Source organism: Pipra filicauda, unplaced genomic scaffold (genome assembly GCF_003945595.2).
Source record: "Pipra filicauda isolate LSUMZ 115617 unplaced genomic scaffold, ASM394559v2 scaffold140_size2443280_pilon, whole genome shotgun sequence".
Lineage (NCBI taxonomy): Eukaryota > Metazoa > Chordata > Aves > Passeriformes > Pipridae > Pipra > Pipra filicauda.
In genome coordinates this window covers 1957313-1975201 of record NW_024103885.1, presented here as the reverse complement: position 1 = coordinate 1975201, position 17889 = coordinate 1957313, and the positions used below count along the sequence as shown (strand labels likewise).

Genomic DNA, 17889 nt, shown 5'->3' with positions numbered 1-17889 from the left:
TTTGAGTCTCCCTCTACATAAATGAGTGAGTGCTGAAGCTGAAGTCACTACGTATGCTTCAGATCTCTTTTTCAGTCAGCTTGCAGCTGAAAAGCATTTGCCTGATGCATGACTGAAATTGGTATGTTCCCATGAAAAGCTTTTTTCAACAAGTCAATATTTTCTGTCAGTGACCTAGTGAAAGGAAATTGTACTCAGTCCTAATCAGAATGTATCCATTCCTTGTGCATATAAATGTAGGTTAAGCCTCCAATTACTTACTGCATTTGTATCTATTCCACCTATGCACAGGATCCCAAATTTACTGCAAATGGGAGACCACACATAGTAAGGAATACTTGCAAAAGTAAGGTTTTTTAATTACATATACTCTTAAAGAGTAAAAAAAAAAAAAAAAAAAAAAAAAAAAAAAAAACACAAATAATTTGACCTTTCCAGAGCAGTTAAAAGAATGTTAAGGTGTACAAGCTACATTTACATGGACTTTACCATTCTTTGGAGAAGGCAACATCAGAAGCAAAATTAAGACTTTTGAACCCATGTCTTCTTGGAGGCACTTCTCTAGTGCTTTAGCCACCACTACATCTCCCCCACCAACACCAGCTACTGGGTGAGCTATTTGCCAGCAATCAACTGGAATCAACAAATGGTAGCAGACTTTCCCCATCAATTCCTTCTACCTTCTGTTTCTTTTCTTTTCAATATTTCCTATTTCTAGACTTTGGGGTTTGCCTTCCTTCTCTTTTGATCCAATCTTCTTTCTCCACTAAAACACAGTTCTCCTCTACTGTCTTGCTTAGAAGGTTTCTTGCTGCTCAGCCTCCCCTGTAGCCTCGACAGATGTTCATGCCTCATGTTACTGGGACATGTCTTGCTTTGGGCTGTGTGCTGCTTTCCAGACCATCATCTCTCATACCTTATTGCATCAATACATGAATGGAAAGAAAATGCAAGTTGTTTTAAAGGGAAACACCTGTTTTTTTCATGCCATGCTCAATTAAGGGCAGCAACTCAAAGGGGAAAAGATATAACATAGGACAACATATGGAGTGAAACTGCAGGAAAGACCACTTCTTCTTTAAGTAACAAGATCTGAGAGAACAGCTACAGAATAAACTTATTTTAAGTGCTCAGTTTTCAGGTAAAGCACCTCTAGGATAACCTAGCAATGCTGAAAGTGTCACGATTTGGAAAAATTAGTAGGGAACTCTGCATTCATTACCTGTAGGAACTGCTGGGGGTGCTGGGTCAGCTGTGACTGAGCTGGTGGTTGAACTGTGGTGAGCTGCTGCTGATGGTCTTGCTGACTTTGCTGCTGCTGCTGCTGCTGTTGTTGTGTTATTGACAAAGTCTGTGTCTGCTGCTGTTGGGCAGCAAAAGTGGGATAAGCTGTCACCACCTGTCCCATAAACATAGTACTTGGTACCATTACTGCTCCACATGCCACTGGGGCTGTGACAAGTTTTGTTACAAGTTGCTGACCTTGAGAAAATCTGTTAATAGAAAAAGACATTTGGAGTCCTCTTAGGGGAAAAAATATATGAAGCATCACATACACTTGAGAAAGGCAGATTTCTCAAAGTCATACTTTGCTGTAACAACATGGGTTTTGATAAGCTGCAAACATTATTTTGGGCAAAGTTTAGTTTCAGAGTTGTATCTATATAGTTAAAATACAAATCACATTATTTTTTAATGCTACTTTAGTTCCTTTTGTATATGATACAGTTACATAAGCATACCATGATGACAAGTCATCTTGAATATTGGTCTTGAAGATTTACCTGATTTGTCTGTCCTGTGTAAAAGTGGCTACTGCAGCAGCGTTCTGGTTGTTCTGTGGTAAGCTAGAAGGAACCTGGACCACATTTCCCGTTGTTGGCTGAGAAATCACCATAGTGTTATACAAAGGTGCTGAGACTGTGTTCTGTGACTGACTGGCAACAGAAGACTGTTGATTGTGTCCACTAAGTACATTTTGTTGACTATGCTGGAAAGAAATTTTGGGATAGTAAGTTGAAAATAGCCAGGTACTACAGCTGTCCTCTTCATTGTCATTGGCCATACTTCACAACTGCCAGTGTTTTTTTCTATTAAAATTAATTCTTAATTTAAAGTACACAGGTATCCTCTGACTGAGGATTTGGAAGTGGGACTGGACCATCTGAGTCTCTTACATTAACCTGTTCTCCTGTTCAGGTTTGGGTTTTTTTCCTAGAGTTTTCAGGTACTTGCATACTCTTTATTCTGAGTTGGAAGGGACCCACAAGGATCACCAAGTCCAACTCCTAGCCCTGCATAGGACCATCAAGATGATCTTTTCACTCCTTTATCATCTCTGTGCCCAACTTAACACTAAAATGTGCACATCATGTCAATCAATTTCTTACTTCAAATGTTTGGAACTAGCTTACTGTTGAGATTGTAATACTGTCCACCGCTAGTCTGCCTCCTTACAAATCTCAAAAAGAAAGTATGGAATGTGGATAAGGGTCCAGAGGAAGGCAACCACTGAGATCAAATGTATAAGGAGCCTCCATACACATAATGGTCAAACCCATTACAAGTGTTCAAGATGAGGAACAGGCTTCTATGGGGATACCTCTGACAGAGGAAAATCACGTATGACTGAGAAGATGAAAAGTGATGAGCTGCTCAATATGTTTCCCAGGATATGAAATGGGTGACATGTTTAAAAAAGCAAACATAATCACATTTCATAAAAAGTAAAGCTGTAGAACTCACTACAAGATACTGCAATTTCAAAAGTTTACATGGAATTGAAAACAACTGAATGAACTCACAGAAGAAAAAGGCTATTATATTATAGATGTCATACACCTATCACATCTGATGGAAAGTGCTGAAAAGTAGAACATGCAACTCCAGAAGCACCAGCATAACTAGAAAAGCATAGAACGGGACTAGTGTATTTTCTGTCACAACACTGGGTTTTAAATTCACAAATCTCATGTTATGTGTTCTGTCACAAAAAAATTCATAGACATTCAAAAAAAGGCAAGCTAAAAGTTTCCTTGATACTGGTCTTTCCAAAAAGCTACTTGTTATCAATTATTTACATGCCTAAGTCTTGAAATAAAAACACGATCTGAAATTGCATTATCAAGAACATAAATACATTTCAATTGCAAAGCTTAGAACATGAAGAAATCAATGACTCAACGGACATTGTTCAAAAGAAATTTGAGAGGGGAATGTCAGGGTTGTGTTTGAGCTGTGGGTTTGAGCATATACTCTATCCAGCAAAATCAATAATGGGAATTTTACCTGTGTTGCAGTGCTCTGCAAAGGCTGCTGCTGTATCATGTGTGGAGTACTTATATGGCCTGTGTTCATCCCACTTTGAGTCTGATTAGTCTGAACAACTTGACCTTGCATGTTTATTGGCGTAAGCTGCTGAACAGTTGAAGAATTTCCAGAAGGAAGCTGCACAGAACCAAAGTTGAGTCCAGAAGCAGACTGCTGCAAGAACATCTTAAAAAATTCCACAAGTTACAGGGTCAGTATTCAGACTCTGCTCTAAATGATAAGACTCAGAATCCTGATTTCTAGCATTAAGGTTCAATATTTGTTCTTCAAGAAAAAGTACTATTTAGAAACTAACTGGTAATGTATTCTACAACTATCTAAAGATAAAACATCCTTGAGATTACATTTCTATTTGTAGGACCTTCAGCTATGACACTAATTCAAATAAAGAAAATCTCCAAATCAATAGATCCAGGCATAGCACCAAGAACACAGTCTTCTGGACAATCAGGGAATCATAATGATTATACTGAACTTTCCAACGTAGTTGTAATAAACGGAATTCAGCACAAAGATATTTGTTTCTTTATAAAAGGTTAGGCCCAAGGCTACAACAAGACAATGCACAAGACTTAAGTATTTTCTCTAGTTTCCACATTCCTGAACAAGGTCCCTCCACACTGCACAGGAAGAGAGCTGTGAATCTCTCCTTCTGAGACATCAGTAAGGTAGTTTGCTGCTGGCACACTTACGCTAGACATCAGAGAACACTGAAAATGACACATGCCAGAAACTCCTACTCTTCCAACAGAATTTAAGCAACACATTCAGTACTTCCAGGAAGTATTTTTTTCTACTCTTAAGTCATAATCCACACTGAAAGTATTTAGATTATTTCCTTAAAATGTGTCTTAGTTTGGGGTGATCATTTTTTGGTTTGGGTTTTCTTTCAAATAGAAAAACCCAATTGGGTCATTCTTTTCTTCCAAACATAGCTGCTGAAAAGAGAATGACAAAATTAGAAAAATACATACTGGTTAAAAAAATAAATAAATCGGAAATCAGGTAGTCAGCTGCTAGACTAAGTAATGAATCCTCTAGACTTCTTGTTTTTCTGGCTCAGTAACTACTTTAAGTTTACCATGCAAAGTAGAACCATTCAGCCTGATAGTTAGGACAATTTAAGAGACAAAAGGCATGAATTTGACACCCTCAAGCTAAAAGAGGAAATAGATGCTTATCTTGCAGATTTTTTATTAATATTTTAATGGCTTCAAAACTCTGCAAGAATTAACAACTACTGCACCCTTTTACCTTTAGGTTAAGGCATAAGCTAGACTTGAGATGCTCAACAGTGAACAGATATACTGGGGCACTTCCAGATATATTCAGAAGTAAAACGTCTGGTACCTCTGGAACAGTAGCTTCAGATACCATGGATTTTAGGTATATTAGGCCTGATGGCAGCTGACAGGAGATATGGAGGATCACATTCTGGAATTAAGTGCCCAAGTCTCATTTCAGATGCCTAAATTCTCTACAGATGAAACATGTAAGCATTAGACCAACTCACCTGGAGTCCTTGACCATGAACTATTTGAAGCTGCTCTTGAATCTTACGCAACTCTTCCTGCTGCCGATGAATATTTGCCTCTATCATGCGTGTTCTTTGCTCTAGCTGGTCCTTTAGATGTTGCATAGCTCCTAATTGTGCTGAAAACTGAAACACAGGCAGTAGTGCAATGAATAAATTAAAAGCTGAGCAAAAATTACATTCTCCAGCACCTCAATGTCTTTCTTGCAGTGAAGGGCCCAGAACTGAACACAGCATTCAGGGTGCGGCCTCACCAGTGCTTAGTACAGGGGGATGATCACTGCCCTGGTCCTGCTGGCCACACTATTTCTAATACAAGCCAGGATATCATTGGCCTTCTTGTCCACTTGGGCACACTGCTGGCTCATGTTCAGCTGCTGTCAGCCAGCACCTCCAGGTCCTTTTCTGCTGGGCAGCTTTCCAGCCACTCTTCTGGAAGCCTGTAGTGCTGCATGGAGTTGCTGTGATTCAAGTGCAGGGCCCAGAACTTGGCCTTGTTGAACCTCGTACAACTGGCCTATCGATCCAGCCTGTCCAGATCCCTCTGCAGAGCATTCCTGCCCTCAGGCACTCTGCAGCCTTCCTGCACTCCTGCACAACTTGGTGTCATCTGCAAACTCACTCACGGTGCCCTCAATCCCCTCATCCAGATCATCAGTAAAGATGTCAAACAGGACAGGCCCCAGTACTGAGCACTGGTGACCGGCTGCCAGCTGGATTTAACTCCATTCGTCACCACTCTGGGCCTGGCCACCCAGCCCATTTTTTACCCACTGAACAGTGCATGCATTCAAGCCACAGGCAGCCAGTTTCTCCAGGAGAATACTGTTCTTTAGGAAAACAAGACTATTTAAAAAATAATAAACAATAAACTAAGTTAATCCATACCTGGGTCATGCCAGACTGGAGCTGTAAAGTTGCAGGCTGAGATATCACTGGCTGTGCTACTGGTTGTCCAAGAGACTGTGAGCTTAAAGACTAGGATTAAAAAAATTATTCCATAATCATAAGAGAATGAACTTCATACTTGACGCGAAGTATTTCTTTATATGAAGTGTCAAATCCAAAACAGCACCATATGAACATCTCGTAAAAACTAGTAAATTTTTTCCTGAAATATCTAACCTTAATTATTCGAGAATTAAGAAAACAAGAGCAACTGATTATCTAAATTTTATATACATACATATATATATATATATATATATATAATGTTTCCACTGCTAGAAGTATATAAAAGCCATAGGCATAAAACAGAAATTACAATTACAAATGTTTTTAAAGTCTTAATTGCAGTAAGGGAGAAACTTCTTCAACACGTTTGGAAGTTGACATCTTTGACTTATTCTTACATTAACAAATACACGTTTTAATAAGCATTCTATTTTTGAAGTGAATGTATTAGTTCAACGCGAAAACAAGCACCAAGTACATTAAGTATGACATTTTTTCACACTACTAAGATTTCAGAAAGTATATGAAAGTACTAATATTCTTAAGAGTCATAAATTTGTATGAATTCTCTGTAGGGACACACACAGCACTATGTTGGAAATTTTATATATATATATGTGTGTGTGTATGTATATTAAAAACACAGAATTATAGAAAGCGGTTATGTGTGAGTGAAAGCAAAGATTCATACACAATCTTGCAACCACAAATGCCAAAAACTACATACGTTTATGCTTAATTATTGTACTCCCTTAAATCTAGTATACCAAAGTTGCATATTGATAATGCAATCCAGAGAGTCACATATTCCAAGTGAAACTCTTACAGTTTAAAATACATGCTTTCAGAAGAAATAAGATAAAGGTTATATGGATTTAATAATAGCTTTTAAAGGTGAACTCCACTGTTTAAGTACAAAATTTTCCTCTGAAGTTACCTGACTGCTCAGAGATGATCTTCTTTGTGCAGTCTTTTCATGACCAGATAAGCTTTGCCTTGGAGGAGTGCTAGTGTCCACCGTCATTTTAGTTGGTGTTGCTGACAATGTTGAGAGTTAGAATAGAAAGAGACATGTTTATTGTAATCTCAATTCTGTAATGCAATAATCAAATTACATATTTCATGAATAATTAAAAAAAAAAACAACCTTAAGGCTTGGCCTTTTTTTTTACCCTGACTATCCAACAGTAGTGCGATCTGAAGGACTGGAATAGGGTGTTCTAGTGTCTGATATGGTACTTCTACATGTAGAAGTCTTTTTCAGAGTAGTCTGCAGATCTCTGAACCATCAAAGAGGACATTTTCACTTGCACACTTCTCATAAAACGATTATTAACTGCTAGTTATTTATTTAACTACATTGAGTAGAGAAAGCCTTTGCTAGGAAGGCAATTCTATTTTCAACAGTTGGTGCTTACATGAATGATCCGATACTGCAGTATGTGAAGATTTTCTTGAACTCCTGGAGGAAGCAGAAGGTGTGGGGCTGGTGTCAAACCTTTCCAGTGCTTCTTTGAGACTCACTGTGTTTATGTGATTGTCAGACCCAGAGTCCTGACTCTGAAGAGACACACACAAACAACAATTATTTATCTGATTTGGCACACAATACATGTTTTGCTGGAAAATATCTAAGAACGCGCTGTTTGAATCAATCCCCTTACACAGGTGACCGTGCAGAAGTAGTGGCCTGTTTGATGGCTGTAAACTTACTTTCCATTTGTAGCTTTTATCCTTAGAAACCAAAGCCATATAAGCCTAGAAACCTAAATGCATGCAGACATAGGCCACAAACTAACTACTGAGCTGTCCTCCTTCTCTAGCAACTCAGTTCACTCTGAGCAACAGTGTTATGAGTGAACTGCTTATTCTTTTGAGAAAGGATGAGTTTGTTCCACTGGAAGGAGCACCAACATATGAAACTTGATAAACTGCCAAGGGAAAACATTTCTGAACTGTCAGAGTAAAACATGACAGAGCATCTGCACAAGATGGCTTATCTAAGGTTCACTGAGCTTCCAGGACATTATTTCAAAATGAATTTTGTATACTTCTAAGAATTGGGACAGAGTTACACAATGGAACAGTTCCTGCTTTCCTCTTGTGAATTCCTTTAAGCCATCTTTGTATGTTGACCTCAGTTTTTCAGATTATGGGTACTTCCAGTAAGGAAGAACATTTACTTATTAATCTAACTCTACAGAAATCAGATCTTAATAAGAACCTATGGGTGCTGCCATGTTATAACTACATGCACATTAACTCATGAAAAGAGGAACGTAAGTGTTACAGACAGAGTAAACAAACACTCTTTCTAGAATTCTTTAATCATTTTAAATAGTCATATTATTTAGAGATCGAATAATTACTATATTTGGGGACGAATGGGACAAAACACTTTTTGCTGCTGTATATTTGTTTAGTTACTATTTTTTGTATGATTTAAGTAAAATAGAATTATATAAAATACTCACTTTATCTGCTGTTATCTCTGGAAGTGACTCTTCAATACCAAGTTCTCGTCGTCTTTCTGCTCTAACTTCTGCATAACTAGAAGAACAAACCAAGTATGACTACTATGTTTTTGGATGGTTTAAAAAATATACCTCAAAAAACAAACCCCACAAATCTACCTTGCTTATATCTCAGGAAATTTTTCAATGGTTCTTTAAACTGCTATGATTTCTCTACCTCCAAAAATACCAGCAATACAGCTCGCATGCCAGTAGAATTTCTCTAATATAGATTTTTTTTAAAAAATAACCTACCTTACAACAGTGTGCGTACAGACAATAAACTCTGGCCTGGAATTCCACTGGTGATACGTGATATAGTAATGTGTTTGCAGCCAAATCCACTGTTGTCCCTTTGTAAGGAATCTGTAGTAACATGACTTCCCTTTCCCATATTGCATTACTATAAAAATGAAGAATAAAGGTCACTGTCTTTCCAGGCTGTAAATATTCCAACTACATTAAAAAAAAATTACTTCCCAGGTTCATCTGGCCCAAAATCATGTCTAAATTCAGTATAATCACAATGACTAAGAACTGGTTTAAAATTTTCAACCAAAAAAAAAATGTAAGCTGCATTTTTCAAATAACTGCAGAATTCACACTTCCATTTTTGTGGAGCTTTTTACATATTGTGAAAAATTTATGTGCAAAGAATTTAAATACAGCTTTATGAAGAAAAACATAGCTGAACAAAAAGCTTATGCTATTACATGTTTAAACAATTTTTGCACTTATTAAACATTATAGAGCCTTTTAAATACTATTGGTAGAACTGAAGAAGTATTAGTCATAGAGCTGTGCACTCCAATTTACCACAATGAAACCCTGGAATGACAAGATAAAGTTTTATAGTTCTGTATCAAAAGACAAAATATCGATAAAGATCAGCTGTACAATAACATCAACTGAATGGGAGAAAAGACCACTCAAATATATCACAGATTTTCACCAGAACAGTTGTACAATGTAACAAACTTGCTCGTTTTAGTGATTTAGTTGTACTTACAATGCTCGTGACATTTTGCCAGATTATCTAGATCATCCACATGATAATAATCATAGCCTGATGTTCCCAAAACTTCAAATGGAAGATAACCTATTATGGGAGGTGCCCTAATTAATAAAAAAAATAGTCATTTTATTTTCATGCACATACAAAAAACCCAACCCAAACCAAAATTATTTAATTATATAAGCTTTCTTGTTTATAGTATGTGCTCTGAAAAAAATTAAAAATTAAACCCAACACAAGCTATGAGTAGTTAATGCTGATTAGTGAACTCTAAATATTACAGCCACCACTGTGATTCAGCTACTATTGCTGCTAAACATAGAAGGAATTGCACCTGTGATCCAAGAATAGGAACTTCCATTCTAAGCTATGTCTAGATGTGAACTCTTCGTTGGGTTCTTCAACAGTGCACATTTCCTAAAAAGTAAAAAAATAAAAATCTCTCTCAAAACTGCTCTATTCTAATTCATAAGCTCTTTGAAAATTCAGACGTACCTAAAGTTAGTAGATAACATTAGTTATATTATTTTAAACAGCTTCATTGTTTTTGCTTGTTTAGAGGCACAGTACTGAGACAGAATCTAATCTCAGTTGTGCCAGGCTGACACTTGGTTGATTTAAATGGACTAACCATGGCATGAGATTAAACTCAAACTCAGTATCTACATAGTAGTACAAGCAGAAATCAACAGTTCCTGCAGTTACAGTTTCAAATTGTAACAGGCTAAAGAAGAGATGAAACACTCCCATCAGACAGTCTGATTACAGTCTACGTTTAAAATGGATAAAAACATTAGTAAAATGGTCACATTATTCTGAGTTTAGGAACAGGATTCTTCCCTTTTTAGTGAATACAGAGTACTTTAAATCTCTTTGAGGGCACAGACACATACTATAAGTAACACGCTATTCCTACGTTTAGAACTCATAACAAGTAAGAGAATGATTGTATTGCCACTATTACAACAAAACCTCCAGGTACTCTGCACGTTGTTCTAAATGTATTCCACTCAAACGTACAAATGCATGTCACTCTATTTCTACTGTCCTCTTCCAGGAGGTAAAGATGCCCCACCAAGTACTGTGCCTCATGCAGAGAGAGTAACAAGACCACATATCCCAAGCCAGTCAATTCTTTTGAAAACTCCTCTAGTACTACCTTCCGAAAAGGAAGATGGATGATGGAATACATGCATACCTACAAATACACCCCGCAAAGAAGTTACAATAAAATTAAAGATCAGTAAATCTTTTTTTTTTTGGATACGTGCACACATTTGTCATTTGTAGGAGCTTGAAATGGTATTCCCAGTGCCAGGAACAAATTAGAATCTACTGATGATCAGATACTGCAAGACTCTTCCAAAAAGTGCAATATGGAAGCTGCTGCTGAACTGACATAATATTCATGACAGGTGTGAGCAGATGAGCACACTGCTGCTCTGCAAACATCTATGACAAAGCACTCCTGAGGAAAAATACAGTAGAAGACTAACTGTTGTTTCTGCAAAGAGACCACCTTGCTTTTCATCTTTCAGGTTATAACGCAAAGGGTTTAAGGGGATATTTTGCAGTTTTTTAAATAGCTATTTCTAAGTTTTCTTTCTGTGAAAGGAAAAAGTGAATGTATCCAGGCAATGTTTTTCTTCACCTTCATCACTGTAAAAATCTTAAACACAATGACTTAGAAAGTGATGGAGTGATGGATGAATTAGATGGAGGCAATGAACAAAACCACTCTGGGTGCAAATTTATGACTCTTGATGTGAATTCCAGTTAGCAAGACTTAACTTTCAAACCTGAAACTACCTCTAAAACCCAAAGCTCACCTACCTTCCTAAAATTACAGCATTTAATAAAGCACCACTCACAGTAAAGCAAGAGAAATGACAGAACAAGAGTATATCCTTGAGATATAATTTTGATTTGTTGTTTCTTTTAATGTAATAATTTTGGCACAAGTCAAAAGAAAAGTAAAAATCACTGAAGTGCAAGCAGTAAAATCACAATAAAAACATCATTGTCAGGGAGGAACTGGCAGCAGGTTAGTATCCAATTACTCTTCATTTATATTCATGATTTGCACTGTAAAATACCCCTGGGCAGAAGCCAGCTTGTTCAACAAGACATCTTGTTGAAGTTGTCAACAAGGCATCTAGCGAAGAAAGGACTTTCATTTGTAACAGAAAGTATTCTAGTAGAAAGAATCCTTTTGCCTGGATTAATCCTGCCTTATTGACAGGCAGGATTACTGATCCTGCCTCAATGTTTTAAAGAATGTATAGAACCAAATGCCTTCACTGGGGAGCAAAATTTGTGGCATAATTTGTTACAAAAGTGATGGGGTCATATGCATAACCTAAAAATGTGAACTTTAAAGGTGAAAAAAGCACTGTATATCCTTGACAAATTATATTCTAGGGAAAAAAAATAATCCAGAACCATATACCATCCAAAATAAAGAGAATAACTGACAGATGACTAGGAAGGTTCTACCTCAAATAAGGCAATCAATTACTAAAATACACATCTCATTACTGGCTGCATCATGCACGAAGTTACGGGGATGTTAAAGTTCCTTACACTTATTTGCTAGAGTGTAGTCAACACTAGTCTCAATAATAACAGAAGGTATCAGAAGAGTATAAACAGGTATTGTCAGATTAAGGCTTCACTCTAACATTAGTCTTCTTCACAAGAAGATTTCTCAGATGAACAGCATTGAAAACTTCCTTGGGCACTAAGGGCTCACAGGTTCAGGCACAGGCCAGAGTATAATCTGTAAGGCTTCAGCCCACAGGAGACTGAGAGACCTGAAGATCATAAATGGATGTTCCTCAACTTTCAGAAGTAGGAAACATAGAAGTTTTACTATAAACCATCAGACTTTGAAAGATAAAAGTATTTGCAAATGTCGGTTGGTCTTTTTTCCCTGAGTATTTCGTGAAGCAAAAATCCCACATTTAACATCTCTACCAACTGCAGGCGTAACGGAAGAACACTACTTAGACCTGCATGGAAAGGAAAGTGTTAGATGAAAGATTTCCACAGCTTCAGGAAAAATAAACAACAAACTTTCTCTGGCATAGTATCTGGAGAAACACAATTCCTATTCAGCCCGACAGACCTGAAGAAGTTTATATGATTTCTCCATAGGCTCCTACTATACTTATGAAGTGCAAAGTATGTCCTCAGAAGCTACCACAAACAGTCTTCAGCTTAAGACATCAGTGCCCTAAACTTAGAGGCAGAATCTTTAAGTGTTCAGAGTTCTTGTATTACAGAAAACAGCTGGGCCCAACAATGGGTCACATACATTTCATGGCATTACTTTACTACTGAATTCCAAGAACAAATGTTAGATAGCAGACTATTCTGTAGCTTGAATCATATATTTGCATAAAACATGTAATCTGAATCACAATCATAGGCTATACTGTACTGTATCCTGAGTATTTATTTTTACCGATTTTGTTGAGGAAGAAGATAATACTTAGTGATCTACAAATTTCATATACATCCAACTCTGAACTCGGAAAGATACCTTCACGTTGTACATTAGCAGATAAACAAAATGTTCTAACAACTGAGTTACTGAAAAACTGCATTGAAACAAAACAAAGGACTTCTACTACCTCATACCCAACTCTTCTTTACTGACAAGTAATGCAAGCCTTCATTAAGCCCTCCCAGATTTATTTCTGCGTCAAACTGCAGCAAGACCATCAGCAACACAAAATTCATGTCCAAGTTTCAACTAAAATTAATAATTTCTCCAGTGAAAGTGGGATCTCGATGTAATCTTTCATTTTAAGTTAATCTTAAACAATTCCTGTGGACTTCTTCCAAATTTATTTCATGCATATTACTATTTTATATGACTACTTAGAATTAGCATTCACCATAACTTTTTTTGATACTTTGCATAACAGCCTGTTTGAAGAAACAGACACTCTCAGTTTCATATAATAAAATTCCTTATGATTTTCATTAATATTTTAAATGTCATGTGCATTCTCTCTGAAGTTTTTCCATCTAAAGTCCATTAAAAAATTATATAAAGGTGATTTCATTTGTACATACCTTGATAAATTGAGGTGTAGCTAGTCTAACTGTGGCTACAAAGCAAACTTTCTCTTCATATGAAGGCCGGTGTGATCTCTGAATAGTTCCTTCAAAACCATTGTGCGCTGAGTTGGAAACTGAGGGAAGACAGAGGAGAAGAGGGCAACAAAGAAGACAATATAAGCATAGAGGAAAATGGCAGTAATATCACGAGACAAATGGCCCAATATTTACCTAATGTGGTTTGCTTGTAACTTAACATGTATTAGGAAAAATGCTACATATCTATACCTATATGCACAGGAATAGTAGTTATAGAGTAGTAGTGGGAATACAACCATCAAGTAACTTTCCTGAAGAACTAAAATTACAGTTACTATGGTATTATCTGATAGCATTTTTAAGAAACTAATAACAGTTCTAATCCTTGGTAACTACTAAAAATGACTGGATTACATTTTCTTCAAAAATGTTTTTAAAATTTATCTTTTGTATCAGGTTTTGCTAACTTTTCCTTTTGAACTCTGAGGTATTTATTTTCTAGACTTTTATTACATTTAAGCAACACATGCTGAAGACATACTGAACAACTGAAGGCACAATAATGTATGTGAAAGAATAAGGATCTTAAGACACTGAGCTCAGCACAAATTCCACTTACTGAATCACTGAGATGGAATCATAAGGAGGCAAAGGATGGTCTAGACCACAAAACGGGTTAACCTTATCTTTAATTTCCAGCAATTATTAATTTTGTTCATCTTCACTAAGCTTTAATGATGGTGACTTCAAAACACTATCAGGCTTTTCAAAGCCTGACTGGTTTTAATTCAGCTCTAGATTAGAACCCCTACTGAACTTTCTTCATGCAATGTAAGTTTACATATCCTTGCTCTTTCCATCAGAACGGAGGTAATTTCCTTCCTCTTTATATTAGCCCTTGTCCTTTATTTTTCAGAGTTTATCTTGCCTCATAAGTTAGATTTTTAAACTTCTGCTTGCTTGCATTGCTGTACTCTGAACTCTCCTTGCCTGCTGTATTCTGACAAATAAGTGTCAAAAACTGGATGAGGACATATGAGTGCTAAGAAGTGCAGTGGGATTATTTCATGTAGTTTAAACTATATTTTAGAAAGGCTTTTACAATTTCACAATTTGATGATTGGTCATGGTGATTTAGTCATGTTTACATTCCACAGTAACTCCTTTTCCTAAAGGACTGCTATCTAGCTGACTGTAACCATCCCCATTCATGTAGATTGATACTCCTAAATGAAGTAACTTGCATTTGTTCTTAGGCAATTTTTCTGGTTTTTTAGCCCAAAATTTTCTAAATTTGGGGCTGAATTTTATCTTGGTTTTTACTGTTCTTTAATCATTTCATGATTGCAAGCTACATTCCACTACACTGATCAAATCCAGAAGTCGTGCATTAAAACTCCATTTTGATGGTAAACATTGGTAACCTTTCCAACCACTTTTTGCAGCTGTTCTCCGGCAATTTCAATTAATATCTGCTTTCATGTTTGTGAGAACAGAACACGATAACTGACATAAACATATTTAAAAATCACTTACTTGTGTTTTTTCTCTTATTCACACAGTGTGTTACTCTTTGGTAGAAGAAGCTGAATTGATTTGATGCTATTTCTACCTGAAAAATCCACCCTGAAAATGTTTGCCATTCCTTGCTAGCTTCCTGAAATGCATATATAGTTTAATTATTTGTTCTGGAATATTTTCCAATATTGAATTGCAACTGATAGGTCTGCACTCTCCCAATTCTTCATTCCAAGACTAGCACTGTATTTGGCTTTTTCAGGACTGTTTCATGTCTTTCCTATAATATTACATAACTGCATTTGGCACTAAGACTCAATCTCTTCCCATTTTGTGAGAAAAATACCAGTATCACATAAAGCCCCCACAGATTTATTTACAAAATACTGGCTTTAATAATGTTTTTGGTGGTGATCTTTATCAAGATCTACTACTGACTACACTGCCCAATCCATTTGTCTGGGACAATAAACATACCTCTCAAGTAAACAGTCAGCACAGCCTGGCCAAACAGATTACAAATACAGTACAGAGGAAACATATTAGTATATAACTAATAAAAATAACTTTAATGTAAGGGAGTAGGAACTCAGAGCAGAAAACTGTCCTGGCCCATCCACTCATCTGAGTGGTAACTTCTACCGAGTGAAAGCACAGAAATGAAATGGCGGGGAAACCTACATTTCGCTTCCCAGTTGTCTGTGTAATGAGAACTGCAGGTACTCAATACCACTGATCTTCAAGTTAGCCACCTGCTTGAATAGGGATTATGCCTAACTAAATTCAGGCTCTATTTTAAAGCATTTGCTTAAATTTCTCTGACATTCTTTTAAAGAAAGTTTTATGAGCTACTAGTTTTCTTTAACTGAAAGCATTAAGCAGAATTACTACATTTTGCATCCAAACACACAGACCTGTAATACCCGATAGAGAAAAATGCTAATACCAGTTTTTCTTCTTTTTCATTAAATCAATATAGAAGTCATATAACTCAGCTTCAAGCTCTTCTTTTCAAAGACCGATTTTAGTTCATCATTATGTTCTGCACAATGGTCCTAACGTGGTTTAGCTGTGGAGCTGCCTAAGAATTCCACTCTCATTGCTGAAATTACTTACCATGATTCAAACATTTGAAATTTCCTATAAATTTTACATATTCATATGTAGGTTGCTCTTTTGGATCTATTGTTCCTCGCAGCATATGGCAACAGAATTCTAGTTGATTTTTTGCTGAGAAAAAAATAAACAAATCATTAGGCTACATGTTTGATGAAGCACATGGCCAACATGCAGTGGAAAGCAGGAATAATTAAGCAGCATACATATTGCGATACTGTAAGTGTTGTGATTACAACTGGTTACAGCCTCTGCCTTTAACCAGCATGACATTAACTAACCAAAATAAAAGGAGAACTCCTTTAGAATTTGTACATGTAAGGCCTGAATGTTAATGACATAAAAAACCTCTCAGAACTAGAGCTATATTAAAGATGAAGATGCCCTAAACTTTAGTTCACTTAAGCATGTGCTTCCAAACCCCATTAGGCTGCTATGTTTTTATTCTTGCCAACTGCTACAATTATCTTTATAGAAGTTCTATAAACAAGATGAACATTTCTAATACACGGGAAAGCCACAGAGTGAACTGCAATGCTGAAAATTCTAGTCTTAGGGAGGGGCCACAAAATAGTGCTTCTATTCTTCAGGGCTGTGAAGCATATGCTTCTGCTTAATTAACACTGGAAAAACATATGATACAAAGTAGATAATTTTTAACACAACTACTATGCTGGTTTCATCGGGACAGGGTTTTCTGCATAGCAGTTTACATGGTTCTGTGTTTTGGATTTGTGACTAAAACAGTATTGATAACAGAGAGATGTTTCAGTTATTGCTGAGCAGCACAGTGCAAAGGTCTTCTCTTTCTCACACCGCCCTGCTAGTGAGGTGAGGAGGCTGGGGGTGCACAAGAAGTTGGGAAGGGACACAGTCAGGAGAGCTGACCTAAAGGATATCCCATACTGTAAGACAATGCTCAGCAATAAAAGCCAGGGAAAGGAAGAAGAGGGAGACATTTGTACTTATGGCATTTGTCTTCCAAATTACCCATTACACATGATGGAGCCCTGCTTTCCTGAAGATGGCTGAACTGCCTAATGACATGAAGTAGCAAATCAATTCCTTATTTTGCTTTGCTTGTGCACACAGTTTTGCCTTAACCTGTTAATCTGTCTTTATGTCAACCCACAAGTTTGCTCACTTTTACCCTTTGCACACCCCACTGGGAGGAGTGAGCAAACGGATGTGTGTGGCTGAGTTGCCTACAGGGGTTAACCTGAAATAACTACTTACATTTTAAGTATTCCGGTGTCAATGAATCACTTTCCAGCAGATGAGAAGACAATATTTTATAAATTTCTGAATGTTCCCCCTCTGGGATAAAATTAAATACACTCTGATCCACAAGATCAGACTAAAAGAAAAAGATTTAATAAGCATTAAACTAAAGCAAGACATACAATGTCACAAAGCCTACTATTTTAATGCAAAACAATTCCACAGTTTATTACTGACTCAACAAAGCCACCTGCTGGAATACACATGAATATTTTGCAAGAAAAATCTCACTCTGTTTTGCCTTAAATTTGACACTGCAAACCATTTGTTGAAAACTACCGTGAACACAGTAGATATATACATACTTGTTAAAGAGCAATGGAGCTTGTATTAACCTCCCTGGGATGTAACAAGTTCAAGTAAAGAAGCACTTAAAGTAGAAATTACAGGGTGTTGTTCCAGGGCACTCTAACATATTGGTGGCATCCAGTATACTGAAATGATACCTTGGAACAAAAGACAATCCTCTATACTTTACACATATTATTATGTAACCAATAACTATATCCAATTGCAATTGA

General features: G+C 36.7%; 1 protein-coding gene across 7 annotated transcripts in view; it reads right to left on the bottom strand.

Moving 5' to 3' along the window:
* Positions 1–17889, bottom strand: part of CLOCK (clock circadian regulator) — a 67691-nt gene that overhangs the window by 6426 nt on the left and 43376 nt on the right. For 6 of the 7 annotated variants that reach the window (XM_027735985.2, XM_027735982.2, XM_039378581.1 and 3 more), the window contains 14 exons: positions 17324–17444; positions 16088–16201; positions 13430–13548; positions 9681–9763; positions 9341–9447; positions 8587–8734; positions 8293–8368; positions 7237–7378; positions 6756–6856; positions 5753–5842; positions 4844–5002; positions 3289–3495; positions 1785–1990; positions 1223–1493 (listed from right to left, as the gene is read on the bottom strand). In XM_027735985.2, the coding sequence (XP_027591786.1) occupies positions 1223–1493; positions 1785–1990; positions 3289–3495; positions 4844–5002; positions 5753–5842; positions 6756–6856; positions 7237–7378; positions 8293–8368; positions 8587–8734; positions 9341–9447; positions 9681–9763; positions 13430–13548; positions 16088–16201; positions 17324–17444 (1944 nt within the window). The remainder of the gene's footprint in view (positions 1–1222; positions 1494–1784; positions 1991–3288; positions 3496–4843; positions 5003–5752; positions 5843–6755; positions 6857–7236; positions 7379–8292; positions 8369–8586; positions 8735–9340; positions 9448–9680; positions 9764–13429; positions 13549–16087; positions 16202–17323; positions 17445–17889) is intronic. The other variant, XM_039378582.1, reaches the window with a different exon arrangement.